We start from the raw sequence: 12,068 nt of genomic DNA on the forward strand, positions 1-12,068 counted from the left end.
CTGACTTCACTCAGTAATGCATCAGTGATCTAGTAACAAGGGCAAAAGAACACCAGGGTTAAATTTAAACATGACGGTCATTTTGATTGATGTGGGAAAGAAGCATTCAAAATGAGGACCATTATTTGTGGCATGTGAACCATTTGGATTCCAGCTTGTCTACATGACAGAGTCTGCCTTGGTCTCTAAAGGCTTTAGTCTGATTGGCAGTTGGACTGGTAGATCAGATGTTGATGTGGAGACATCCTCTTTTATCTCTGATGAATCTGATGAATCTGATTTGTTGCCCAGTCACCTCGTCTTGAGCCCAGCCGTGTAATCCGCTTGGAGGGGTTGAGTGGATCCCTGTGGTCAGCCAGCACGAGGTTAAAAGCTGCTTTTGTCTCCCAAGTCGATAAAAGAGGAGAAAAAACATGAAAAGCACTCCTGGTGGGCTGTTCTACAATGCCCAAAGGATTTCTACTCACTTTAGCATCATATGATAGTGAATCATGCAATTCAACTAGTAGGATTGTTCAGTCAGAACAAACATTTTAATTGTAGATAAGTGCATGTTAATGTAGTTAGCTTTTCATGCTGGAGTGGCTCATCTCTTAGACCTCTCTCCTTCCCTTATATCTATTGTTTTGTATGTTGAATGTGTTGCTTTGTAGTTCAGTATTCTGATCTGCAGTGTGTTTTCACAGTGAGAGGGAGTGTAGTTCAGTATTCTGATCTGTAGTGTGTTTTCACAGTGAGAGGGAGTGTAGTTCAGTATTCTGATCTGCAGTGTGTTGTCACAGTGAGAGGGAGTGTAGTTCAGTATTCTGATCTGCAGTGTGTTGTCACAGTGAGAGGGAGTGTAGTTCAGTATTCTGATCTGTAGTGTGTTTTCACAGTGAGAGGGAGTGTAGTTCAGTATTCTGATCTGCAGTGTGTTGTCACAGTGAGAGGGAGTGTAGTTCAGTATTCTGATCTGTAGTGTGTTTTCACAGTGAGAGGGAGTGTAGTTCAGTATTCTGATCTGTAGTGTGTTTTCACAGTGAGAGGGAGTGTAGTTCAGTATTCTGATCTGTAGTGTGTTGTCACAGTGAGAGGGAGTGTAGTTCAGTATTCTGATCTGCAGTGTGTTTTCACAGTGAGAGGGAGTGTAGTTCAGTATTCTGATCTGTAGTGTGTTGTCACAGTGAGAGGGAGTGTACTTCAGTATTCTGATCTGCAGTGTGTTTTCACAGTGAGAGGGAGTGTAGTTCAGTATTCTGATCTGCAGTGTGTTTTCACAGTGAGAGGGAGTGTAGTTCAGTATTCTGATCTGTAGTGTGTTGTCACAGTGAGAGGGAGTGTAGTTCAGTATTCTGATCTGCAGTGTGTTTTCACAGTGAGAGGGAGTGTAGTTCAGTATTCTGATCTGTAGTGTGTTGTCACAGTGAGAGGGAGTGTAGTTCAGTATTCTGATCTGCAGTGTGTTTTCACAGTGAGAGGGAGTGTAGTTCAGTATTCTGATCTGCAGTGTGTTGTCACAGTGAGAGGGAGTGTAGTTCAGTATTCTGATCTGTAGTGTGTTTTTCACAGTGAGAGGGAGTGTAGTTCAGTATTCTGATCTGTTGGTGTGTGTCCCAGGTGAAGGGAGTGTAGTTCAGTATTCTGATCTGCAGTGTGTTGTCACAGTGAGAGGGAGTGTAGTTCAGTATTCTGATCTGTAGTGTGTTTTCACAGTGAGAGGGAGTGTAGTTCAGTATTCTGATCTGCAGTGTGTTGTCACAGTGAGAGGGAGTGTAGTTCAGTATTCTGATCTGTAGTGTGTTTTCACAGTGAGAGGGAGTGTAGTTCAGTATTCTGATCTGTAGTGTGTTGTCACAGTGAGAGGGAGTGTAGTTCAGTATTCTGATCTGTAGTGTGTTTTCACAGTGAGAGGGAGTGTAGTTCAGTATTCTGATCTGCAGTGTGTTTTCACAGTGAGAGGGAGTGTAGTTCAGTATTCTGATCTGTAGTGTGTTGTCACAGTGAGAGGGAGTGTAGTTCAGTATTCTGATCTGTAGTGTGTTTTCACAGTGAGAGGGAGTGTAGTTCAGTATTCTGATCTGCAGTGTGTTGTCACAGTGAGAGTTAGTGGTGACTCCTGACCCACCCCATCCTTCCTCGCCCCCCTATCTTTCTCCGTCTCTCTCCCTCTCTCTCTCCATCTCTCTCTCCCTCTCTCTCTCTCCCCAGCACCCTAGAGACCACCTTCGACAGCAGTGTCACCTCCGAGATCAGCATAAGAGGCATGCTCAACCTGTCCCCCCGCCCCAACCCAGTGCTGCCCTGGCGACTGGGCCCCTCCAGCCCACGTCTGCAGGCAGGCGACGCCCCCTCTGTGGGGAATGGGTACACAGTGGTGACGCGGGGCAGCGCCAGTGGCATGGTGAGCCCAGAGGGGGGGCGCTACCTCCGCAGCAGGCAGACACCAGGACAGGAGAGTAACTCTGTGTGTGACCTGTCAGACAAGATGGAGGAGCTGGAGGGCATTGCCATAGAGACCACAGGGTACATGAGCGATGGGGACGTGATAGGGAAGAACATCCACATGGACAAAGTCACCAGTGGGTGAGTGCACACAGCATGGCCGATATTACCGTTAAGACAGGAAATGTATCTAACCCAGAGCGCACAAAATAAAAAAACATCTTCACTGATTTGTTAGTCAAGGGAGATTACTTATGATATGAAAGACATATAAGTGAACTCTTCATCCTTTAGCATTCATCCTTGAAACAGGGACTGGATGCTGGAAAACTTGGATGTTGCTCACCACAATCATCCGTATTTGTACTTTTGTCTACTCAACTGGCAAAGGGAACCAGGGGAAAGCAGTAGGCCTAACCCTGCTTTGAATGCACTGCTACACTACAGTGATGTGGCGCAATTAATGAATGTCTCAGTTTTCTGTTTTATTGCCACTAGATGGCAGTGTTCGAGTGTCTGGCAGTCCTCTCTGCTAATGTCTCTCATTTGTCAGTAGTAGCTTAGAGAAAACCCCTGAGTCTGTGACAGCGATAGATGGGAGATCACTTGAGATATCAGCCATCATCTTTCATTTGGAACATAGCTTGATAACATGCTGTCTTATTCGGAAAGCTGTCAAAGAAATGAGTGCAAGTTAGCAGGGTTCTTATAGACGGAAATCTATTTTTAAATGTGCTTTCACATGCAGAATTATTCTGATCATATCTCTCGACACATCCAACCAGACACCCTCATAGCCATGCCATAAGTGGCCAACCACAAGCTAACATGATATAATCATATATGCCTACTGACAAAGCAGACAATAGTTATTTGGTGTCATGCTTTTTCTGTGCATTGCTAACTTATGAAAAGTAGTAACTGTTTTTGGCAGTATAAATACAATGTGTACATGAACCACTAGCCTTCATTGTCTTGGCTGTGGGTACAACCTTGACATTGAAGCAAAGATACATGGGAATATGGTAACAAAGAGCTATTTTCCATTCATAAATCCTTACACCTCGATCACACCGACAGCGTAATTGCGTAAAATGGTACACAGCATCATCTGGTTATATGAGCAACAAAAGTTCAACATTCACCTTCTGCTACCATTTCTGTCAAGCCGTCTACACATACAGTTTGATGCATACGTTCGATAAATCCAACGCATGCACCACACAGAACGCACTGCAACTGCCTCTGCAAAGCAATGCTGCAAGGCAAACACAGCGTTGAATGAATGTACTTCTGGTGTACCAAAATGCAATGTCGCTGTCAGTGTGATCAAGGCATTACACATGCTTATGGAGTTTCACAGAGTGTCTACTTGTTTGTTTACCACAGAGGGACATCCCAGATTCCCAGTATGAGGTTGGATACACATGGATTCTCCACAGTTTATTTCTGGTGGGATTCTGATTGGACTGTGTGTCGATGGGCATGCTTGTTCAGATCAGGGTAAAGTCGAAGAGAGTTTGATTTAAAAATAATCTGGCCTTTGTGCCCTAGAGAGAAAGCAGGTCATGGGAAATATTCTCCTCAGCATTGAGATGACATGAGACAGTGAGCGCTCTCATAATTTACACAAGTCTCTTCTATTCATATACAACATGCACTCCTAGAGAAACAATGCTGGTCCAAGGCTGATTTTAGTCTTCTCCTTCTCTTTACTGGGCCTCAGAGGTTCTGTGGTAACACACCCGTGAACACTCACACACAGTCAACCAGAGGTTAAGGCGAGTCTTATTCCAAAACGATTTCTTCACAGAGAGGTGAATCATGTGACACAGAGCCAACTGCAGGTCAGAATACCTCTGTAGATGATGTGATCACATATGCTGTGTGTTTCATCTCACTAGAATTGGAGCAAATAAGATGTTTATTTTGCCATCATATCAAATCAAATCAAATTGTATTTGTCACACGTGCCGAATACAACAGGTGTAGACCTTACCATGAAATGCTTACTTACAAGCCCTTAACTAACAATGCAGTTTTAAGAAAATATTTACTAAATAAACTAAAGTAAAAAAATGAAAGAGCAACAATAAAATAACAATAACGAGGCTATATACAGGGGGTACCGGTACCGAGTTAATGTGCGGGGGTACAGGTTAGTCAAGGTAATTGAGGTAATATTTACATGTAGGTAGGGGTAAAGTGACTATGCATAGATAATAAACAGCGAGTAGCAGCAGTGTAAAAAAAAAAGGGGGGGTCAATGCAAATAGTCCGGATGGCCATTTCATTAATTGTTCAGCAGTCTTATGGCTTGGGGGTAGAAGCTGTTAAGAAGTCTTTTGGACCTAGACTTGGCGCTCCGGTACCGCTTGCCGTGCAGTAGCAGAGAGAACAGTCTATGACTAGGATGGCTGGAGTCTTTGGCAATTTTCAGGGCCTTCCTCTGACACCGCCTGGTTTAGAGGACCTGGATGGCATGAAGCTTGGCCCCAGTGATGTACTGGGCCATACGCATTACCCTCTGTAGTGCCTTGCAGTCAGAGGCCGAGCAGTTGCCATAACAGGCGATGATGCAACCAGTCAGGATGCTTTCGATGGTGCAGCTGTATAACATTTTGAGGATCTGAGGACCCATGCAAAATCTTTTCAGTCTCCTGAGGGGGATTTGGCGTTGTCATGCCCTCTTCACGACTGTCTTGGTGTGCTCGTACCATGATAGTTTGTTGGTGATGTGGACACCAAGGAACTTGAAGCTCTCAAACTGCTCCACTACAGCACTGTCGATGAGAATGGGGGCGTGCTCGGCCCTCCTTTTCCTGTAGTCCACGATCAACTCCTTTGTCTTGCTCATGTTGAGGGAGAGGTTGTTGTCCTGGCACCACACTGCCAGGTCTCTGACCTCCTCCCTATAGACTATCTCATCGTTGCCGGTGATCAGGCCTACCACCGTTGTGTCGTCTGCAAACTTAATGATGGTTTTGGAGTCGTGCTTGGCCACGCAGTCATGGGTGAACAGGGAGTACAGGAGGGGACTAAGCACGCACCCCTTAGGGGCCCCTGTGTTGAGGATCAACAGGGCAGATTTGTTGTTGCCTATCCTTACCACCTGGGGGCGGCCCGTCAGGATGTCCAGGATCCAGTTGCAGAGGGAGGTGTTTAGTCCCAGGGTCCTTAGCTTAGAGATGAGCTTTGAGGGCACTACGACACTGTTCATGTTGAAACAGGGACTGGATGCTGGAAAACGTGGATGTTGCTCACCACAATCATCCATATTATCCCATTTTCCTCTAGGACCCGGAAGCAATTGAGAATGACAGTGGAAACATGGTCCTTGTCCTGCTCTGGAAAGGCTTTATACAAGTTCATTCTGAATGTCTTGGTGTTACGATAGCACTTTGTTGAAGGATAGGTCCACCACACTAATCAAAGGGTGTGAGTGAACACAGACATAATAATAACTTCACCTGTAAACTCTAGTGGGTTTCACTCTGTTTTGAACCAAGGCCTCACGTGATCGAGAGTTCAGTGACTTATGGGGGTTTGTGACGTTAGTACAAATAAATGGTCAGCTGAGGACCTGCAGGCTAACTGGCCCTGCTGTTGTTCAGTAACCAGAGTTAATGGATGGCCCACTGCAGGCACACATCTCTAAACCCAAACATTGGCAGAGATTTAAACTGGACCTTCAATTTATTGATTTGATGCCCATTGAAGAGCGAGAGTGATCAACATTAGACCACTTCTATGACCTTGTGCTATGGTCAGGTGGGTTGTGGTTGCTACTGTGGTATAGTATAGTTGTAGCCTATATACCACTGACCTGTTTGGAAATGTATTGTTGTATACTTGGTTTACTTGCATTGGATTAAAAAATGTTTCTTGCTTAATAACTCTGAGCCAGTCAGTGAGTCATCTCTTGTGGTGTGTCTCATTGCGAAAGGCAATTAATCATAACTCATCTTTTGTTTCCCACTTGGGTGCTGTAGTTGGTTCACAGGAAAGCAATAGGCTAGACTCCCTCCTCTGACAAAGGTTAGGGCTTCTTACCCGTCCGGCTGGTTAGTCAGCAACTGGTCTGTCTGACTCAGCTTTAATAGCTGCCTATATATCCAGTCACATCAGTCACTGTTGACCTCGAAACACTCAAAAGAGTTATCCCTACTAGGAAATGTGGCTGCTATTTAGGGCTTGTGCTTATCAGAGGAAATTCCGGCTGTTTTTTAATGTTAGTGCTGCCAGGGTTTGCATGTAATTGGTACTTCCTGATCTCTGAGTTGAAAGGTGCTTTGATTAAGGTTGGTGATTGTCTTCCATTCATCACTCACCATAAAGTAGTACTGGGTCGTTCCACCAAATTAGGGACTTTTGCATCCCTTTTATATGTTAAGTAGATATTGTGCTCAAATATTGAAATGTAAAAGCCTATTATATTAAATGATGTACCCTTTAATATAGACCATATGGGAAATGCAATAAATCTGATTATTAATATGACTAAATACTTTTTTTCATAATTTTGACATGTCACTTCTAGAAAGATTTTAACCCACTTAATCCCAACATTTCTCCAGGTTTTCACCATCGTTGTAAAGACTGCTAAATAGTTAGTTAAATAGTTAACCAATAGCTTCCCGGAAGATCTGCATTGATCCTGTTTTGCACTAATCTCTTTTGACTCATCACATACGCTGCTGTTACTGTTTATTATCTATCTCGTTTCCTAGTCACTTTATCCCTACCTATATGTACATATCTACCTCAATGACCTCGTAGCCTGCACATGGACTCGGTACTGGTACCCGTGTATATAGCCAACTTATCGTTACTCATTGTGGATTTATTCCTAATGTTATTATTTGTCTATTTATTCCTCATGTTGTTATTTTTCTATGTTCTTCCATTTTATTCTACTATTTCTCTTTTTTTTCACTCTGCATTGTTGGGAAGGGCCGTAAGTAAGCATTTCACTGTTACTCTACACCTGTTGTTTATGAAGCATGTGACAAAAACAATTGTATTTTATTTTATTTAACCGAATTGGTGGAATGACCCTATAAACTAACAAGCCCATAATCAGGTTTGCTAAAAATATATGTTTTAGGGAGTAAGGATTCCTTCTATATGTATTTTTGTACAAGTTATTGTAATTGTTCACATTAGTCTCCATGTCTGCTCAGTTAGTGGGTAGGCTACACTTAATTCAGTGGAGGCTTCTGAGGGGAGGACAGCTCATAATAATGTCTGGATGTGTTTGATGTATTTGATACCATTCCACCTATTCCGCTCCAGCCATTACCACGAGACCGTCCTCCCCAATTAAGGTGCCACCAACCTCCTGTGACTTAATTAACATAGCCCTCTTCCAGTTAGTAGGAGAGGATGCTCTGAGGAAATGAATTCTAATCAGCTACTCCACTCACAGTCCATACCCCCAAGACATCTACCACGGCCCCTCCTCTTACCCCTACCCTTACCGCATCCCCCCTTGCCCTCTCGCTCTGACTCTGACTCTGCCTCAGCCTGAAACCCTGAGCCTGCAGCTCCTTGGCATTTCCTCCCTTCCTTCCTACCTACCCATCAGTCCTCTTGACAGCAGAGGGCTGGCCATCTGGGCAGACTTGACAGGGATGAGAGTGGTGGAGAGAGACACTGTTGTGTTGAGGAGAGAGAGTGACAGTGGAAGACTGGGTAGTAATAGAGGAGAACTTGCTGGATGACTAGGACGACTTTAGTATTGAACCAGCCCTGGTCACTGTTGACCTCTCAGTAGTGGAATAATTTCTCCCCTGACCAACCTGCTGCTGCTGGATTGGCATTTTCTAGAAGCTCAATATTGACAGGTATGATTCCAATCCACTGTAATCTTTTGGATGGTTTCTTTCTTTGTTTTAACAAAAAAAATGCTCTATTTAAATGTGAAAAAGCCAGAGTGAAATGTTTAGCAGGTTATTCTGAGTTACATACAGTGCATTCGGAAAGTATTCATACCCCTTGACTTTTTCCACATTTTGTTACGTTACAGCCTTATTCTAAAGTTGATTAAATTGTTTTTTTCCCCCCCATCAATCAACACACAATACCCCATAATGACAAAGCAAAAACAGGTTTTTAGAATATTTTGCAAAAACAAATATGAAATATCACAATATCACAAGTATTCAGACCCTTTACTCAGTACTTTGTTGAAGCACCTTTGGCAACGATTTCAGCCTCTCAAGCTCTGTCAGGTTGGATGGGGAGTGTCTCTGCACAGCTATTTTCAGGTCTCTCCAGAGATGTTCGATCGCGTTCAAGTCCGGGCTTTGGCTGGGCCACTCAAGGAAATTCAGAGACTTGTCCCGAAGCCACTCCTGCGTTGTCTTGGCAGTGTGCTTAGGGTCGTTTTCCTGTTGGAAGGTGAACCTTCACCCCAGTCAGAGGTCCTGAACGCTCTGGAGCAGGTTTTCATCAAGGATCTCTCTGTACTTTGCTCCGTTCATCATTCCCTCGATCCTGACTAGTCTCCCAGTCCCTGCCGTTGAAAAACATCCCCACAGCATGATGCAGCCACCACCATGCTTCACCATAGGGATGGTGCCAGGTTTCCTCCAGACGTGACGCTTGGCATTCAGGCCAAAGAGTTTCAATCTTGGTTTCATCAGACCAGATAATCTTGTTTCTCATGGTCTGAGAGTCCTTTAGGTGCCTTTTGGCAAACTCCAAGCAGGCTGTCATGTGCCTTTTACTTCTGGAAGGTTCTCCCATCTCCACAGAGGAACTCTGGAGCTCTGTCAGAGTGACCATCGGGTTCTTGGTCACCTCCCTGACCAAGGCCCTTCTCCCCCGATTGCTCAGTTTGGCCAGGCAGCCAGCTCTAGGTAAAGTCTTGGTGGTTCCAAACTTCTTCCATTTATGAATGATGGAGGCCACTGTGTTCTTGGGTACCTTCAATGCTGCAGAAATGTTTTGGTACCCTTCCCCAGATCTGTGCCTCAACACAATTCCTTCGACCTCATGGCTTGGTTTTTGCTCTGACATGTACTGCCAACTGTGGGACCTTATTTAGAAAGGTGTGGCCTTTCCAAATCATGTCCAATCAAGTTGTAGAAACGTCTCAAGGATGATCAATGGAAACAGGATGCACCTGAGCTCAATTTTGAGTCTAATAGCAAAGGGTCTGAATACATATGTAAATAAGGTATTCCTGTTTTTTATTCGTGTTTTTTATTTTTAATACATTTGCAAACATTTCTAAAAACCTGTTTTCACTTTGTCATTATGGGGTATTGTGTGTAGATTGATGAGGAAAAAAAGTAATTTAATCAATTTTAGAATAAGGCTGTAACATAAAAAGTGGAAAAAGTAAAAGGGTCTGAATACTTTCCTGAATACACTGTATAGCACTTTAATGTGTCACTCTTTGTCTTGGGGCTTTTAGTGCCTTCAGTTTAGGGTCTGCACCTTTTGTCGAGGTTAGTGTACTAAACCAAGGAGTGAACAAAACCAGGACAAAGCACAGGTTAATCAGTAGTCACATTAACCTTTTGCTTTCCTTAATCCTGAAATTAATATTTTCAACAATGATATGTGAGCTGTCATGTCTGTACACACCAAAGCCATTAATACACATGGTTATACATTACTCTGGTACACACAACACTACAGCAATGGTAACATAATCTTTTACACTTTCGGTTTAGAAAACCCCACATCAGGTTAGCTCTCCTAACAGTTAAAGATAGAAAATGCTTTACAGTGATAATACCATAAATATCTTAGGAAAGTAGTATTATAGGCTTGGGAAGCAGTTTTATGTCTTTTATGAGTGGTATTTTAAACAGAGAGGCAGTTAACCATGATTTCCTGACACACTTTAAGACAAGCTGACACTCCCTGTGTCACCTGGATTAGCATGAAACCGTGCTGGGGATTATGTAAAGTCACAGGGATGATGGTAAAGCTGTGCTTTCAATGGGGCTGCCTCAATGCATTTATCTCATCCTAAACTGGTAAGCCTGTGGCGTTGCTCTGGGCTAAAGGTATGACAATAGCCCCCTAAATGGGTAACTGAAAATGGGTAAGTATGGAGAGTTACTTGGTGTTGACTGAGAGCAAATGATAATGTTTATCTAGCTGCGGAGGCATGAGTGTCTCGTACGCCCTCAGCATACAATGCTGAGATGACTTTGGCACGTTTTTGTTTTATATGTTGTAATTCCTTCGGTCTACAAGCCAGCTTCAGTCATGTCAAACTCCAACCTCTCCAACTGCAGGGATGGTGTGACCATTCTGAAAGCCTGTGCCATATTCTATTAATATATTGACAGGATGTATTTTCTTTTTTCTTTTTGAACTGACTAATTTGCTCTGACATCACACGCATGCTATGTGGATTAACAACGTTAGTGTTTGCAGATATTTAGGTTGAGACACTAACAAACCCTGACCCAGACCCGTCGCCAGACCTCAGTCTTAAGGGGTATATGAAATGCATGGGAGGGCACGGCACAATTATTATTAGCCTACAGTACGTATATTTAATAATAAATTCCCTCAAGTGGGGGGGGGGCTGAGACAGGGACAGGGACAGAGACAGAGACAGACAGAGACAGGGAGAGTGACAAGGACAGAGACAGTGACAAAGACAGGGACAGAGACAGGGACTGTGACAGAGACAGTGACAGAGACAGGGACAGAGACAGGGACAGGGACAGAGACAGAGACAGGGACAGAGACAGGGATGAAGACAGAGACAGAGACCGAGACAGAGACAGGGACAGTGACAGAGACAGGGATAGGGACAGAGACAGGGACAGAGACAGGGACAGGGACAGAGACAATGTCAGAGACAGTGACAGGGACAGCGACAGTGACAGAGACAGGGACAGAGACAGTGACAAAGACAGGGACAGAGACAGAGACAGGGACAGTGACAGAGACAGGGATAGGGACAGGGACAGAGACAGAGACAGGGACAGTGACAGAGACAGTGACAGAGACAGTGACAGAAGACAGAGACAAGGACAGAGACAGGGACAAAGACAGGGACAGAGACAGTGACAGGGACAGAGACAGTGACAGAGACAGGGACAGAGAGAGTGACAGTGACAGAGACAGAGACAGTGACAGGGACAGGGACAGAGACAGACAGAGACAGACAGAGACAGTGAAAGAGACAGTGACAGAGACAGTGACAGAGACAGTGACAGAGACATAGACAGAGACAGGGACAGGGACAGAGACAGACAGAGACAGGGACAAAGACAGGGACAGTGACAGAGACAGTGACAGAGACATAGACAGAGACAGGGACAAAGACAGGACAGGGACAGAGACAGGGACAGAGACAGTGACAGTGACAGAGACAGAGACAGTGACAGAGACAGAGACAGAGACAGAGACAGAGACAGTGACAAAGACAGGGACAGTGACAGAGACAGTGACCGAGACAGTGACAGGGACAGAGACAGGGACAAAGACAGGGACAGAGAGAGACAGTGACAGAGACAGGGACAGAGAGAGTTACAGAGACAGGGACAGAGACAGTGACAGTGACAGGGACAGAGACAGACAGTGACAGGGACAGTGACAGAGACAGTGACAAAGACAGGGACAGGGACAGTGACAGAGACAGTGACCGAGATAGTGACAGGGACAGA

General features: G+C 44.4%; 1 protein-coding gene across 4 annotated transcripts in view; it reads left to right on the plus strand.

Moving 5' to 3' along the window:
• LOC121532144 (neuron navigator 2) overlaps positions 1-12,068 on the plus strand; it is a 109,451-nt gene that overhangs the window by 40,144 nt on the left and 57,239 nt on the right. For all 4 annotated transcript variants that reach the window (XM_041837888.2, XM_041837889.2, XM_041837890.2 and 1 more), the window contains exon 11: positions 2,191-2,565. In XM_041837888.2, the coding sequence (XP_041693822.2) occupies positions 2,191-2,565 (375 nt within the window). The remainder of the gene's footprint in view (positions 1-2,190; positions 2,566-12,068) is intronic.

This window comes from Coregonus clupeaformis, chromosome 19 (assembly GCF_020615455.1).
Source record: "Coregonus clupeaformis isolate EN_2021a chromosome 19, ASM2061545v1, whole genome shotgun sequence".
Taxonomy (NCBI): domain Eukaryota; kingdom Metazoa; phylum Chordata; class Actinopteri; order Salmoniformes; family Salmonidae; genus Coregonus; species Coregonus clupeaformis.